The following is a 16,303-nucleotide window of genomic DNA, read 5'->3' on the forward strand; positions in this document are numbered from 1 at the left end:
AGGCATAAAGATTCCACATGCAACTTTCTGAAAAGTTTCATCCATGGGTCTGAGTGACATCCGCACGATGGACATACACACAAAGCCCAACCACCTGCGGCATGTCAGGCTGGTCCCATTCTTCTAGGCTGAAAAGGCAAGCTCATTGGGATCAGGGAAGCAGAGGGAAAGGCGCACGGTCAGCAGCTGACCAGAACCTGCAGCACCACCCTCCCGCCTCTCCCCACAGCACAGTAACGACTCTGGCGGCTCTAAGAGGAATGTGAAGAGAGTGAACAGACCACGCGTTCTTTTTTTCCTACCAGAGCCTTGAAGGCAGTGGGAAGTTTTGATACTATTGTTTCAGCTTAATTAGAACAACGGTTTTTATCTAAATAATGTGGCAAATGCCATCCCTGAGAGGAACAAGTCAGGTACCCAGGGCTCAGCCCCCACCCTTCTAGTCAGCATCCCAGCTGACACGTGCCTTGGAGAGCTCAGCCAGCACAGCAGGCCAGGCTGCCACGCCAGGTCACCTGTTGTGCTTTCATGTGACAGCCAGGAACACAGACGAAGTGGCAGGTGAATGCAAAGGCATAAGCCATGACAAGTGGACAATAAGCAACTCCTCATTGTAGGGAGAAACCTATAGTGAAGTTAATACCGATTTCAGAGTTGACAGCAAAAGGCCATTTCTACAACCTTATTCATCCCCAAACAAGCTTCTAAGTATGGACATTCTCCAAACAGAGAGACAAAGACCCTGGAGGAGTAACTCGCAGAACAAAGGCTGGCACACAATGCCCCGCCCACACAGGCACTCCAGCCTTCTCACCGCTGCAGCGACACTTGGGTGAGGGCCAGCCCGACACTCACCCGCAGACTGTCCCCCGACAGGAACAGGTTGTAGGGGTGGAGGATGCGCTCGTAGTGCCCTCTGATGTGCGAGCCCACAGCTTTGCCAGGAGCGAACCCCATCTTGGTGGCAATTTTGGTCCATTTTCTATCCTTGCAAACAGCTGCAAATCCACCTTCTTCTGCAACCAACTGTTAAATGAAATGGCAAGAGAAATCAGAAAAATCTATATGGAAACCACTTCCAATCCTCTCATGCCTAGGTATGACTCCAAAAACAAAACATTCTTGGCTAAGGTAACCTCTCAAAAATTTTTTCTAAGCCAAAAAAAACCCCACATATACCTATCATTTTTAAACTAGAAAATTAAATCATCACTTTTGATAGCATAGTCCATAAACACCTGCAATGCCCCCCCAAGTTACTCCCCCAAAACACTCAAGATTTTCTGGGAGAAAGAACCAGATTAACGATTAGATCTCTTTATAAAGAAGGGGTCCAACTCAGTAACCCTCAACCAACCTCCACACGCTGTGAAGTAAAAATGACGGCAGTGTGTTTAGGGGGAAGACCCCGACTTTAGACTGAAGCGACCCTACGTTAAGGTACTGAATTATGCCTCAGCCCTTTCAGCCTTGCCCGTGTTCTTCCTAAGCCTCATTGTCCCATCATCCGTAATAAAACAGAAAAGAGCAGCGCAGAGACCTGCTGTGGAGCTAGAGAAACAGGAGGCAGAAAAACACGTCACAAGATGAGGCTTTCAGACCTGCGAGGCCGGAGCTCGACCGGCTGACCCGGAGGAAGAAGTTCGTGTCACACACTGCGAACCAGCGTGTTCGTGTTTAAGGCAAAGGTCACTTCCACGTGGCCAGAGGGTCCACTGCAGGAGGGGCGGTCGTCAGCCTGTACCTTGTTAAGCTGAAACAAATCCAAGATCTTCCTCTCCACGTGGGGGATCTTCAGAGTACTTCCCTGTAACTCCCAGTACTTCGCAATCTGGTCCAGGAAATTCAACTTCACACGAGTCTGGGCCTAAACGACAAGGAATTGTGTTTCAATTTTATTTTAAAGAATTTACTCATTTATTCTTAGAGGGAAAGGGGGAGAGAAAGAGAGGGAGAAAAACATCAGTGTGTGGTTGCCTCTCACGTGCCCCTCACTGGGGACACAGCCTGCAACCCAGGCATGTGTCCTCATTGGGAATTGAACTGGCAACCCTTTGATTCACAGGCTGGCACTCAATGCACTGAGCCACACCAGCCAGGGCCAATCGATGCTTCTTGCTCACATCAGTGTTTCTCTCCTCTTTATCCCTCCCTTCTCTCTCTAAAACTAAGTAAATAAAATCTTTAAAAAAAGACCTCAAAGTTAGTGCCTTTCTCCTATCTTTCAAGCTCAACTTGAAAATGCATACCCTATACTACCAGCACCCACAAAATTCCAGTGTACACATATTCCCTTTAAGTTAAGAATGTTTGCTTAATACAGAAAAACAAAACGTGGTTTGGAATACAAAAACCAGATTAGCAAAACATCACCGTGAACAGCCCATGTCCCATGTCATCAATACCCAAGACTCCTCCACCCTGCACGTCAGGGTCTCAGCAGCACAGGGCTGAGTGAACATTACTTCTTCCCCAGAGAACCCCCTGCCCACTCCTTGGAAGTTCAAGTCCCTGTGGAATGAATCTGGAGTGAAGACATGTATTTGGAAGAAAATTAAGAGCTAAAGAATCATTTCCTTTATATGGCTCTCAGAGTACCTTCTTTTCAAAACCTAAATTCTAGTGATTGTCACCTAAATTTAGAAGGATTTAAATGAATGACTAGGTAAAACGAGTGACAAAAACCAGGGGTTTTTAATAAGATATGGTTTGCTACAAAGGCCTATTGCCATGTACTTTACCATGACTATCAATTATTGGCCACAATGTAGTGTCACTTAAAACCACTAGATCTGCCCTGGCTGGTGTGGCTCAGTGGACTGAGTGCCAGCTTGCAAAGCAAGAGGTGGAGGGTTCAATTCCCAGTCAGGGCACAGGACTGGTTTGGGGGGTAGGAGTGGGGGTGGGGCAGGTCCCCAGTAGGGAGCATGTGAGGGGCAACTGATTGATGTATTTGTCTCCCTCTCTTTCTCCCTCCCTTCCCCTCTAGAATTAATAAATAAATAAATTCTTTTTTAAAAAAGCAGGCCCTGGCTGGTGTAGCTCAGTGGATTGAGTGCAGGTCTTTGAAACAAAACATCGCTGGTTTGATTCCCAGTCAGGGCACACGCCTGTGTTACAGGCCATATCCCCAGTATGGGGTGTGCTAGAGGCAAGCATACACTGATGTTTCACTCCCTCTCTTCCCCATCTCTCTAAAATAAATAAATAAAATCTTTAAAAAAAAAGGGGGGCGAGGACATTACAAAACAAAACAAACAAAACAAAACAAAACAAAACACTAGATTAGTGGCGGAGCATATTCAGAGAAGGCCCCTCTGGAATCCAGGCCCCCAGAACGGCAGCTGAGACATCACCTCCAACTCGTTCAGCCTCTGGATTCGTGGGGTAAAATGAAGCTTGTCGACATCACAGGCAAACGGCGGCTGCCAATCCTGGGGAAGAGGCAAAGGCTTTTATTAGAGGAATTTACAAGTCCGACCTCTTAGAATTTGTTTTAAATTAAAACTCTGTTATCTCCAAACAGTCAAACAAAATAGAACATAGGGTTGTAGTTTTAATTAAGATTTAAAAAACACGTATGTGAGATACAATGAAAAAGACGACTTTCTTATCAATTTAATGGCTTTCTTTCAGTAGGATGTCCCAAATGCAATAGGTAGAACTACGCACATTGTCAACCCCCCATTGATCAATCATGAGCACAAGCAGTATTCACAGCCCCCTCGATGGAGTCCAGTGGCCATGCACTCAGGGGTGTTACTAGGAAAGCTCTGCTGACGCCAAAGGCCTCATTCAACGCCTTCCAAATGGAGAAAAAATGCGCTAATTAGGTAAGGCAGCTGCTTCTCCCTCCTTCCTTCCCTCAGTGTGGGGCGCGACACCAAGCACCTTTCCGTGGTTCAAATCCAAGATCTCCCATCTTTCGTGAGCCACTAGTAAAGCCACTTATTGTGAAGACTTGTTTCAGACTATGGAATTCCACTTTCACACCTTAAATCAGAGGCTCTTGAATTATGTGGGCACTTGAGTGTGTTGATTTTTTCTGGGAAGGGCCACAGCTTTCACCATGGTCTCCAAGGGGCCAAAAGAAGTCCTGGGAACGTATCTGGCTTTCCTAAAAATGTTTGCGCCTTCAAGTTCGCACCTCACTGCCTTACCTACTTCCTTTCCACCCCTGCTCCTTACACTTCAGACCTGATCTGACTTCAGATCAGACCTGGAGAGAGAGACACCTGTTGCTCAGGTGAGCAGCCTATATAGAGCCCAGAACAGAGAGAGCAACACACATAAAGTTGGAGGCCTGGATTTGAAAGGTGTAAACAATAGCTACCTTTAGGACTATGGGAGAACTAAAATTACAAATATAAAGAGCTTTTATTGTAAAGCAAAAATAACAATTTACTGCATTAAGTTCCAGCGACTGAAACCACAATTTTCCCCCTACCAAAAAATCTCTGCAACCTCCACTTCCAAGGAACCTCTGACCCCCCCACCTTCACCTTTAAGGACGCTCTCTGTCCAGCCAACCCTAGCTGCCAACGAGCACTCTGTATCACAGCAATGTCAACACAGGTTATCGGGCTCCTGATTTCCCGTCTCTCCTCCAGTGCTCATTTTCAAAGCACGGTGCCACCATCTACCTCTCCCTTGCACAGAAAGACCCGGGAAAGAGAGCAGGTTCCAGAATCACACCGCCCAGGCTCCAACCCTGACTCTGCGCGCGGCTTTGTCGTCAGCTCCTCTCCCTGCCCCAGGGGCAGCCAGAAACGTAGGGGACACTGCCAGGCTTATAGAAAGTGCCACAGACAAAGCCTTTAGACATGTGCCTGGCATTTACAAAGTAAATGGTCAAAAAAAGTTAGTATTTTTTCTAAAATGTTCATCTTCATAAGTTTAAACAAAAAATGTATTGTCTTTTACTAACTATGCTGTAAACATCTAATATTTCATTGTACTGATACTTTCAGGTTATTTCTTTAACTTTCCATTTTACTCATTAAACGAAATAACCGTATCTTTACGGAAGCTCGTTTTGGCCCCATTCAATGGTCGTATTTCACACATTGTAGCTGCAGGGGAAAAAGAAGTCACCCTGACCACAGTGGTCGCCGTGCTCTGACAGCCTCTTAAGAACGGTGCTTGATTTGCCTCTAAAGACAGACGACAGTTACATGTAAGTGTAAAACCGCACCTGGGTTTTTTTTAATCCTCACCTGAGGATATGCTTACTGATTTTAGAGAGGGGAGGGAGGGAAGAAGGGAGACAGGCATCCATTTGAGAGAGAAACACCGACTGGTTGCCTCCTGCACATGAGGCCTCAGCCCAGGTACGTGGCCTGACCAGAGATCAAACCCGCAACCCTTCGATGCACAGACAAGGCACCAACCAGCTGAGCTGCCCAGCCAGGGCTCAAACGTTTTTCCAGAGGAATTACAGTTACAACCACTTTCATAAAACAGTGCTACCTGTGTTCCACTAATGGTACTGAACAAGTAAAAATTCTAATTACGCAAGTTAATTTCAAATGTCTCTATAAAGCTAACAGTAAAAGCTGTAAAATCAGAAGCTGACTCCTAAAAATTTGCCAATTAAGAAAACTTAGCGACAAGACTTTGTAAACAAAGAGAACAATTGTTTAGTAAAGTCACACCGCACTCCTCCCTTAGACAGATAACTGTATCAGCTGAGGTTCACATTGTGTAGCACAGGGCTGCTCTTCGTTAAGGTGACATAAAACTCCCACAGCACACGTTTAAATCCTTCCACAGACAGTAAGAAAGGTTGCAAGAGTAGATAGCTGACCCCTTAAAAGAAAATAAATCAGTTGCTCACAGACTCAGTCTTACCATGAGAAAAACGTCAGATAAATTCCAGCCATGGGACAGCCTATAAAATCCCCAGTCCGTACTCCTCAAAACTGTCCAGGTCATTAAAAACAAGGACAAGTCTGAGAAACTGCCACAGCTCCGAACTGAAAGAGACAGGGCCACTGAGCTACCATGTCCCCTGGGTGAGACCCTGAACAGAAAAAGAGGGGCAGCAGTGAAGACTGAGGAAATCCGAATGAAGTGTACAGAGCTGCGTTAACAACGTCGATTCATTAAGTGGAACCAAACCTAATGCAGCGACAAAACGAGACCCAAAAGGCCCACTTCGACTCTGAAGCTGGGACCGGCCGGGTGGGAAAGTGGACTGTCTGCCCTTAGACACCAGCGGCAAACCTTCGCTCCACAGAAGCAACAGGAAGGTGACAAGCTGACCAAATGCACCCCCCGCCCCCCGCCCTGGCTCCGTCAGGGCCCCATCCGTACTGGGCCCCCAGGGCCTCTGTCTCCACCCGGTCTGTCCCCAGGAGCCCAGCTTCCGCAGGAGCAGCTTGCCCTCCTCACCATGCAACTGCTCTCAGGCTTTTGGCCCTAAGACCCCTTTTTAAACTTAAAAATTGAGGCCTTCAAAGAGCTTTAGTTTATATGAGAAATATCTATTCACTTTTATCACATGAGAAATTAAAAGACTTTTTTAAAATCATTTAATAACAAGCCAAAATAGCGAGAAGAGTGGCATTGTTTTATTTTGCACAGATTTTACAATTCTCTTTATATCTGGCTTAATAGAGATAAACTGGACTTTCCTATCTTCTTCTGCAGTCCGTCAGTTGTAACATGTTGCTTTGGTTAAAGATGTGAAGAAAATCTGGCTACTGACATTCAATTGAAAAGGGGACGTTCCCTTGGACTGCTGCAGGGGTCTCGTGAACCTCCCCCCCGCCACAGTCCTCGGCCCAAACCTTGGAAACAACTGCCCCCAAAGCCCCCACAGGATCCTCCCATCCACCCTGTCCCCCCAGAGAACACTATCCACCCAGTTTAAGAGCAGCCCCTTCAAGTGCTTCCTCCACTCACAAGTCACAATGATTTCTTGACGTATTTGTGTAATGCCAACATTTTTGACATACCTATGTCAAACCAGTCCTCCTACCAAAAACAACCCTGAAAATACCAACACGGTCATTTGCAAACATACATGGTATTAAAATGTAAGTACCAAGGAATAAGAAAACTTTTGCTAAAGTTACAACTCCTATAGATAGATCAGGCCTGATAAAGTATAGGTTTCCAGTTTTGCAGAACTACTTATTTAGAAGAATGTCTTAGCCCTGGCTGGCATAGCTCAGTGGATTGAGCACAGGCTGGACACCAAAGTGTTGCAGGTTCGATTCCCAGTCAGGGTACATGCCTAGGTTGCAGGCCATGACCCCAAGCAACCACACACTGATGTTTCTCTCTCTCTTTCTCCTTCCCTTCCCTCTCTAGAAATATATAAATAAAATCTTAAAAAAAAAAAAAGAAAAAAAGAGAATGTCTTAACTTGTGAATATTAAATACTTGGAAAGGCTCGCCGGCCAGCTAGTTCAGTTGGTTAGAGCATCATCCCGTGACGCCTGGGTTGTAGGTTCGATCTCCGGACAGGGCACATACAAGGAGCAACCAATGGCCCTGGCTGGCGTAGCTCAGTGGACTGAGCGCGGACTGTGAACCAAGGCATCGCAGGTTCAATTCCCAGTCAGGGCACATGCCTGGGTTGCAGGCCATGGCCCCCAGCAACCGCACATTGATGTTTCTCTCTCTCTCTCTCTCTCTCTCCCCCTCCCTTCCCTCTCTAAAAATAATTAATTTTTTTTTAAAAAAAAGAAGCAACCAATGGATGCAAAAATAAGTGGGAAAACAAATCAATGTTTGTTTTTCTATCTATCCAAAATCAATTTTTTAAAAAATTTCAAAAACATCACATGTCCTAACCAAGATGATGATGCAGCATTTAAGGGAGACAAAATTCTTGGAAAGGCGAATGACCACAGTATTTTTAGGACTGCAAGACACAGCCCCCCCCAAATTTGGGGAGGAATAATGGTTGTTAATGCTGCTCTTGAGTTCTGTTTACATTTACATTGGTGAAATATTATGTTATTTATGTTATTAAATATTTTACCACATTTTTTGCTTCAAAATTTTTCCCCCTATTTTCCTCCTCTAAAACCTAAGTGTATCTTATGGTCTGAAAAATATGTTATTTTAATGGACCCATCTATTAATAAATGGAAATGTACTAAAAAAGGGAAACATCATGGTATTTATTTTTTAAGCATTAGTCCCAGTAAGTTCCTCTTTAACCACTTTAGTAAAACTCAGCGAGAATATTATATATCGCAGGGCCTCTCAATGACTCCTACTTGTCACTGTCGAAACCAGGTGAAAATGTGAAACGGTCTTCCAGCCGGTACTGCTGCCCGAACCTCAAAGTGGGTTTCTTCCGCGCCACTTCTCGGGAACAACTAAGCACCATCTTGTTCACGAGCAGGGAGCACGTGTGTCCCATGAAGACCTCCTCTCTCTTCCAAAATGTCCCCAGTGTCTACCAAAGTCACCCACACCGGAGTGACTCAGACTTCTGACAACACAACGGGTCACAATGAAAGGTCGGCAGGAGAGCACCATTCCTTTCAAACCGTTCATGGGCATCTCATGGTGCAGAAGCCTCGAGTGGGGCCCCAGCCTCATCAGACCTTCTCCCCTACAACAACTGCGGCTGTTGCAAATACCCATTCACACCACTACACCAGGCCACGTCCTGATCCAACAGCTATACTGTCGCAGCTATTCCCCAAGGAAATGATCTTGTAAGTAGTTCTGATTGTTTTCTTTCATACCTAGTATCCCAGGACAAAAAAAAAAATTTTTAAAGATGTATTTGATTGATTGATTGGGGGAAGGGAGAGAGAAACATTGATGAGAGAGACACCGACAAATTGCCTGCAGCTTGCCCCCAACCTCACCCCCAAATGGGGGTCTGGCCTGCAACCAACCCAGGGCCTGTGCTCTGACCGGGAATTGAACTGGTGACCCCTAGGTTCACAGGCCAGCACTCAATCCACTGAGCCATACCAGCCAGGAAGGGCCAGACCTGTTTTTTTCTCCTTGGCTTCCCAGCACACTTCCTGCAGCCTCCAACTAGATCCTCTTGGTCCTTAAACGCTGTGTTTCTGTCGTGATCCTCCTCCTCGTTCTACACCTTATCTCCTGCCTGAACCAACGCATCCCCAGACATCTCAGGCAGCCCCCTCTCCTCAGGCTCCACCCGCACCCACACCCCCAGCCCTGCCTGGCTCCCACTGTTCTCCACGCGACCTCCACCACCTGCACACACGCTACGCTACGTAACCTGGTTCTCAGCGGTGCGCCGAGTTCTTCCCAGTCAGAGCTGCTCGTTTCTAAAACCCCAGAATCTCGACACAGTGCTTTCACTGACTGTCTGAATGGAAACCACAGCCAACCCCAAGGACCCAGTTCATTTCTTCACTCACCGGAGCCAGGCAAAAAAGGACTTCCCTAGTTTCCTGTAGTGCAGCGGAGAACTTCTATTTTTGAAGTCAACATGTTCAGAGAATTCCTTTTCTTAACAGGTGTCAAATGACCAGAGGAGCTACTTAAAACTCAAACACTCAGGCCCCACAAGGGTCAGTGACATCGATCAGCCAGGAGCGTCCATACAGATCAATCAGGCAACCAACCGACAGTATGTGAAACGGCGGAGCTCATACGTACCGACAAACTAAAAGAACGAGGTACGATTTATTTACAATCCCACAGACGAACGTAACGGACAAAAGAAAGGGTGCGCTGGCCCCACGCACGTGCATCCCACCGTCTTTATCAGCTCCCCTCACTTGTGCCCGGGTGGCCAGAAGGAAGCGGGACGGCCGCAGTCTCCCCCCCAAACCGCTTGTGAGCGGGTGGGAAGGCCGGGGCGGTGCCTGGTGTCTGCGCAGGGAGCCACCGGGCAGGGGAAGGACACCAACTTTGAAGTAAAAAGAGGCCATGGTTTGCAACCCCTGATCTGTCCTTTACAAGCTGAGACAGCGGGGACGAGTGACCCCATCTCTCTCAGCAGTCTCCTGGTCTCTGAGGCTGTCACACCTTAGGGGGGAAAGCACACACACACACACACACCAGAGGCTCAATGTTTTGATTCCTACTCTAATATTCTTCCCGTGAAATCTGTTCTCTGATACCAACCAACCTCCAAAACCAAATTAGCTTGGACCCTAAATCAAACTCTAAACCTGTCTCCTTCAAAGAATCTTGATGAGCAATTATCTATTATGTAAGAGAAAGAAATATTCTGCAAATGGAGGCTGGGAAAAGCCACAAGGTTAGCAGTGGAAAGAAGCAGATGCAGAGTTCAGAAGACTGGGCTGCCGTCAAGTACAATTTTCTAAACCCCCCACCCCCACCTGCACAAACTCCCGAGGCCAGCTGCCCACTTGGGAAGTCTGGGGGCTGTTCTGAGTGTCCAAAATACATGGTAATACGGTGTAAGAGCCCCTCTGGAAGAAGAAAAAGCTTGGAACACCTGGAACTTTACAAAATGAAGGTTACACTCCAAAAACTCTCTTAATAGCACTCTCCCCCCCACACACCCCCCAACCCCTGACCACAAATATGAAGCCACCAGAGCACGATTCCCAGGAGACCCTGCTCCCCATCTTCCCTCCAGCCAGCGCTGGCGAGGATGAGCCTGAGCCAGGACCATCTGGTTTAAACGCTACCCAGTGGCGAGGTGGTACAACCACACAGAAAACTGGGAGGATCTTGCCTTAAAGACGTTGTAATTATTCGGTTTTGATAGGGATTTGTTCTTTGTCTCTGGAGTTAGGAGATTAGAGTAAAATGGTAATGTTTTGGTATCTGCAGTCTGCGGTATGTATGCCTCATAGGAATATGTGCTTAATAAAAGCTCTAACCAAGTGTGCAGAACACACTAGGTTTTTAGACTTTAGTTTTCTGAACATTACAATTTAGTCAAACTGGTGAAATGGCAAGAATTAACACAAAAATCTGCCTATAGCCACACAACAAGCATACACAGCTGGGAAGAAAAGAACCACCTAGCCTCAGGTTCACAACTAAAATACTCAGTATTTAAAGGCTTTTTTTTTCTAAGGGGGAGAGTGCAAGCACAAGTCGCCCACTACCACAAATGATGCCCTCGAGTTTCCCACAGCTGGGGAAGTGCAGGAATCAGCATGCCCGGAGTGCAGCGGATGAGCCTCGCCCTGGGAAAACCACCTTCGTGATCACGGTTATCTCCCCTGCCAGGTAACAATAACACTTAAAGATGTAAAACTTGGTATATACACCACTGGAAGAGTGTTTTAATACATCTAGAAGGCTGTACTGAAGAAATTGCTAGATTCAAAACAAAACAAAAAACCACACTTTGGAAACACATATATACATGGGGTCCACCTAAGAGGCAATGTTATGAGCTCCAATTACAGAAAATATATTTGAACGAAATACTGGAGAATCCTGGTGTGTCTGATTATATGGAAGTTCTAATTAGCTTTATTATTTTTAAAGTCTGATTGTTAGCAAAGAATATAACCTGGCTCTGTCCTGAGGATCAAAGTAAACACTTTCCATACCACCTCCCCTACTTTCTCCCTACTACACAAGTACAATAATTGCAGAATAATAAAAACTCAATCGATTTACCCTCCTGCCAGGCAAGCATGGAGATGACTTAAATCATGCCTGTACACAGACACTGCACCAAATACATGGAACACACACAGACCTGCAAGTTTTCTGACATTGATAGCAGCTCTACCTAAAACTAGTGGGAAAAATTTTATCCCACTAGTTTTTAAAAACATCCAGGCATGGAAAAGCTTCTCCTAAACCAACGGAAGAATTACATTCTGTGTATTCTAGTTTTGATGCTGGGTGGGCTTTTGTTTTTTCAAGTGTCACTTCTTCCAAGTCCACGCACTGTGGGGAAATGAGGGACGCGTGCTTGGCACCAGCCCTGCCTCACCAATCTGTCCCCAGACTCTTCTTGGCGGGGAACAAATAAGCTTCGGGGCTTAAGGTCCTCGCGGGATATCAGTTAATCAACCTGGACAGCAGTCCTCGATCCGTGTCAGATCCCCTTTCGGCAGACGAGAAGGCGTACCTCGGAGAAGATAACTCTGTCCAAGGTCACGATGGAATTAGACTCAAGATCCTACCCACTTATTTTTTTATATCTAGAAACAGTGATGACTCCTTCTACGTAAGAGAAACTGACTTTTAAAAATACGTAAAAATCCACGCATTCTCTCCTTGATAAAGCTTATTTTTATCCCTGCAAAACAGTCCTTAAGTTTCACACCCGAGGTACACTAACAGACCACTAAGTGAAACGTAATCAACGAGTTCTAAAGCACTTCCATTACGTGAGCTTCTGCCTGGCAGCGTGAAACAGGGTTCCCATCGGAGAAACGAAGTTGTTGTTTTTGGGAAAGAGGCCTTAGAGTCTAAGGGGTTGTCAACAGAAAACATTTTCCAGTGAGCTGACTTTTAAACTGCTCGTCTTGAACATTTGACACCGCACAAAAGACAGACAGCAAATCTGCCGACACGGAAAAGGCGCCCCACAGGCTGAAAGGCAAACCGCCGGTCCTCAGGGCCGAGCGAGCCGCAGGACCTCGACTCAGCAGGGCCTCTTCCGGAGGACTCGGCCTCAGTCCACTTCCTGGGCACCCCACACTCCCAGCCCGGTCCTGCCCAGAGCAGGCCTGGCAGAGAGGAAGACGACGAGGAGCAGAGAGTGGGGAAGGCCCTCCACCCAGCACCACCGAGCTCAGGGTGCCAAGCGCTGGCCTGAAGGGGTCGGCTTCCCACACAGGCTCCGACATCGGTGCAGCCAGGCCACGCCCACGCGCTGAAGCTGGGAAACGCAGTCCCCATCCCACCCGGACAAAGGGACTGTCCCTCACTGAGCCTGGAAACCTCACTCCCCCCCGAAAAAGACAGCTACACAACCCCCATATTGCTACTGCACTTTCTGTTCTCTTATATCCAGGAAAATAGCTAGAGACTATATTCTTTAAAGCTTATGTGTATGCTTGAATATTTTCCTAATAAAAAATGTTATAATTTAGCCCTGGCTGGCGTAGCTCAGTGGATTGAGCGCAGACTGCGAACCAAAGCATCGCAGGTTCGATTCCCAGTCAGGGCACATGCCTGGGTTGCAGGCCACGGCCCCCAGCAACAGCACATTGATGTTTCTCTCTCTCTCTCTCTCCCTCCCTTCCCTCTCTAAAAATAAATAAAATCTTTTTTAAAAATCTTTAAAAAAATGTTTTAATTTACACCCTGGAAGTGATGGCTGACAGAGGAAAAAACTACCATTCACATCCAGAAAGAACGCTTAAATGACTAAAAAGTAAGTAAAACAGGTGATCACATCGATGATTCTAAGCCTCGTCGGAAGGGCATGGCAACGATGCTGTCAGAGGAAGGGTTGCCCTGGCTGGTGTGCTCCGGTGGGTCCAGCACAGGGCCTGTGACCAAGAGGGAGCCGGTCCAATTCTGGTCGGGACAGTTGCCCAGGTTCTGGGCTGGGCCTGGGTCCGGGCTGTGCAAGAGGCAACTACCGATGTCTCTCACCCGTGGTAAGGCATCTCACTGTCGGTGTTTCTCTCCCTCTTCCTCCCTCCCCTCCCCCTCTCTTAAAATAAAAATACGCCCTGGCTGGCACAGCTCAGTGGATTGAGCGCGGGCTGCGAACCAAAGTGTTGCAGGTTCGATTCCCAGCCAGGGTACATGCCTGGGTTGTAGGCCATAACCTTCAGCAACCGCACATTGATGTTTCTCTCTCTCTCTCCCTTCCCTCTCTAAAAATAAATAAATAAAATCTTTTAAAAAAATAAAATAAAAATAAAAATACACCGAAAAGAGAAGGACTTTCAATTAGAAATTTGAGTGTTTAAAAAAAAAGGAACTACGAGAATGCGTTAAATCAAATTCCACCTCTTTGTTCCAAACATGATTATGGAACATAAAAGACTCACTGCCCTAGAAACAGCTTTTCCTCATTAGTCTGGTTCATAAACTTGGAAGTATAAAAAAGCAAATTCACCACAGAACTCATCTAACACTTAATGACAGCAAAAGGAACGGTTTTTGGAAGTATACAAAGGTAATATCTTTCTTCTTTTTAATCCCATGCTAGAACATAGCAGTTAATAATATGCTTAAGAATCCTTGTCAGGCCCTGGCTGGTGTAGCTCAGTGGATTAAGTGCAGGCTGCGAACCAAAGGGTCGCCAGTTCAATTCCCAGGCAGGGCACAGGCCTGGGTTGCAGGCCAGGTCCCCAGTAGGGGGCGCATGAGAAACAACCACATACTGATATTTCTCTCCCTCTCTCTCCTTCCCTTCCCCCTCTCTAAAAATGAATACAAAAATTCTTTTAAAATTTTTTCTTAAAAAAAAAAAAATCTTGTTAGACTGCCTACAGCGGTCGGGTCTAAAACAAGTTTCTCACAACTCAAGATTTTAAAATCCAGTTAATAGTTTCTCAGAGTTTAAGTAATCTAAAGGACATGGGAGCAGTCGCTCACCCCAAAGGGGCTCCCTACCTAGTACGCCTCTGGAGATCCCTCTTCAAGTGATGCTAACTTGACAGAAATTTCTGAAAGTATTGCCAGCCCTGCAGTTCCCCACATTTATTCCACCTGATTTAACTTTTTGAGGCTGACAATGACCTTTGCCATTAAAGTAGGTGTATTAGCATCATCTACAGAGAATATCTAATTCTCTGAGGGGGGAGGGGGCACGGAATCAGCCCTGGCTGGTGTGGCTCTGTGAATTGAGCACTCGCCTGCGGATCAATAGGTGGCCAGTTCAATTCCCAGTCAGGGCACAGGCCTGGGTTGCTGGCCGCTCCCTGGCTAGAGGTGTGCGAGAGGCAACCAATCCATGTTTCTCTCCCTCTTTAAAAATAAATAATTTTTTTTAAATCACACCACCAGCTCAACACAAACCACGTTAAAAGGACTGCACAGAGAGGAAAGCAGGTTTTTCTAGGTTACTGGCTGTTTAAACCAGTAAAAACCACAGATGGCCTGTGGACAGATGTGCACACTGGGGGCGGGGGTGGGGCACCAGCTCTCCCTTTACCCCTCTGAACCACAGTCAAACTTTAATGTGCTCCAACCGAGACAGCAATGAGGTCACGAAAGTCTACAAAAAGATCCCATTTACAGCACATGAACCATACTGTTTTTTTATCAAATAGTTTGGGGGGGAGGGGTTTGCCCTTCTAAAAGAAAATTAACTGACAGATTTTTGTCTGCCTATATTAAAGCATCCTAAATACCCTGGGCCTTCTTATTGTGCCCAAGTTAAAGAAACAATTTTACTACTAATGTATCAAACAGAAATACTCCACATCTAGGCCAACACACCATAAAAAAAGTTAAATACCTTAAAGACAAAGAATGAAATTCGAGGTTAGTAATTTTCTCTAATCTTTATTGTAAGTGTCTCTCAATAACAAAACAACTCAAGCCCCAGCTTTAATACAGAACATTTATTAACATTTTTCCAAAGGCAATTCTGTATTCCTTTGGCTCTTTTGAAGGTTCAGGCTGCAGTGTGCACAGGAAGGGACATTTCCCAGTGGGGGAAGGACGTGAACCTTCCGCCGCCTCCCGTGTGCCGTGGACTCACAGCCCATTCCAAACGTCCACTAACCCACTCTGCTGATTAGTGGTTCGTCGGAGTGCAGCTGGAGGGCTGCGTCCGTGGCTCCTGCTAGGACCAGTCCACCACTGGCCAAGTTCAAACCAAGCCCACGACCAGCGAGGGCTGGCTGTGCTTTGCGCACCCTGACAGTTTCCAAGGAGGACCACAGGGTTTACCCAGCCTCCCACAGAAGGAGGGGAAAGAACGTCTTTTTCCTGGGCAGTACAGTCCTAAGTCTGTCTTAAAAAGTTCTTTGCAAATGGGTGGGGGCCTTCTTTGACTGTGATAATGGTTGTACAACTCTGTGAAAACGTGATTAGTCGTATAGCATGCGAGTTGTATCTCCACAACGCTGTTATTTTTAGAAAGTAGTTAAGCACTCTTCCTCCTTCCAAGGATGGTTCCTATTGATAAACTTTCCTCCAACTGTTAAGGGCTTAAGTCAGTCAAAGAATCGCAACCAGAGAAAACTTCGTGACAGACGCCAGAGAAACTGGGGAAACAGAAGACTCGGCCCAAGCCAAAGGGACGGCAAAGAGGGAGCCGGACAATCAGGAGCAGGAGGGTCCGCGCTCGCGGGCCACTGGACACGCAGGGTTTCGCACCCTGGCCACAAAGACAAAGGGGTCCACCTGGTGACCCCGGGAAGGGACCGCTGGGAACCGGGTCTGCCGGGCCGCCTGGGCCCGCCGGGGTCGAGGCCGTCAAATCCACTCGCGTCCAACT

The 16,303-nt window shown here is 46.6% G+C and overlaps 1 protein-coding gene and 1 non-coding gene across 2 annotated transcripts in view; both read right to left on the reverse strand.

The window, feature by feature from the left end:
- The window catches only part of KDM5B (lysine demethylase 5B), a 50,627-nt gene that overhangs the window by 31,393 nt on the left and 2,931 nt on the right, over positions 1-16,303 (reverse strand). The window contains exons 2-4 of the mRNA XM_045860176.1: positions 3,357-3,434; positions 1,745-1,867; positions 856-1,026 (exon numbers count right to left, since the gene is read on the reverse strand). Of these exons, the coding sequence (XP_045716132.1) occupies positions 856-1,026; positions 1,745-1,867; positions 3,357-3,434 (372 nt within the window). The remainder of the gene's footprint in view (positions 1-855; positions 1,027-1,744; positions 1,868-3,356; positions 3,435-16,303) is intronic.
- On the reverse strand, positions 11,004-11,168 carry LOC123805816. Its single transcript, XR_006783384.1, has one exon. It is a non-coding gene; the product is annotated as a U1 spliceosomal RNA (small nuclear RNA).

This window comes from Phyllostomus hastatus, unplaced genomic scaffold (assembly GCF_019186645.2).
Source record: "Phyllostomus hastatus isolate PE091 unplaced genomic scaffold, TTU_PhHast_1.1 phas_contig_148, whole genome shotgun sequence".
NCBI classification, from domain to species: domain Eukaryota; kingdom Metazoa; phylum Chordata; class Mammalia; order Chiroptera; family Phyllostomidae; genus Phyllostomus; species Phyllostomus hastatus.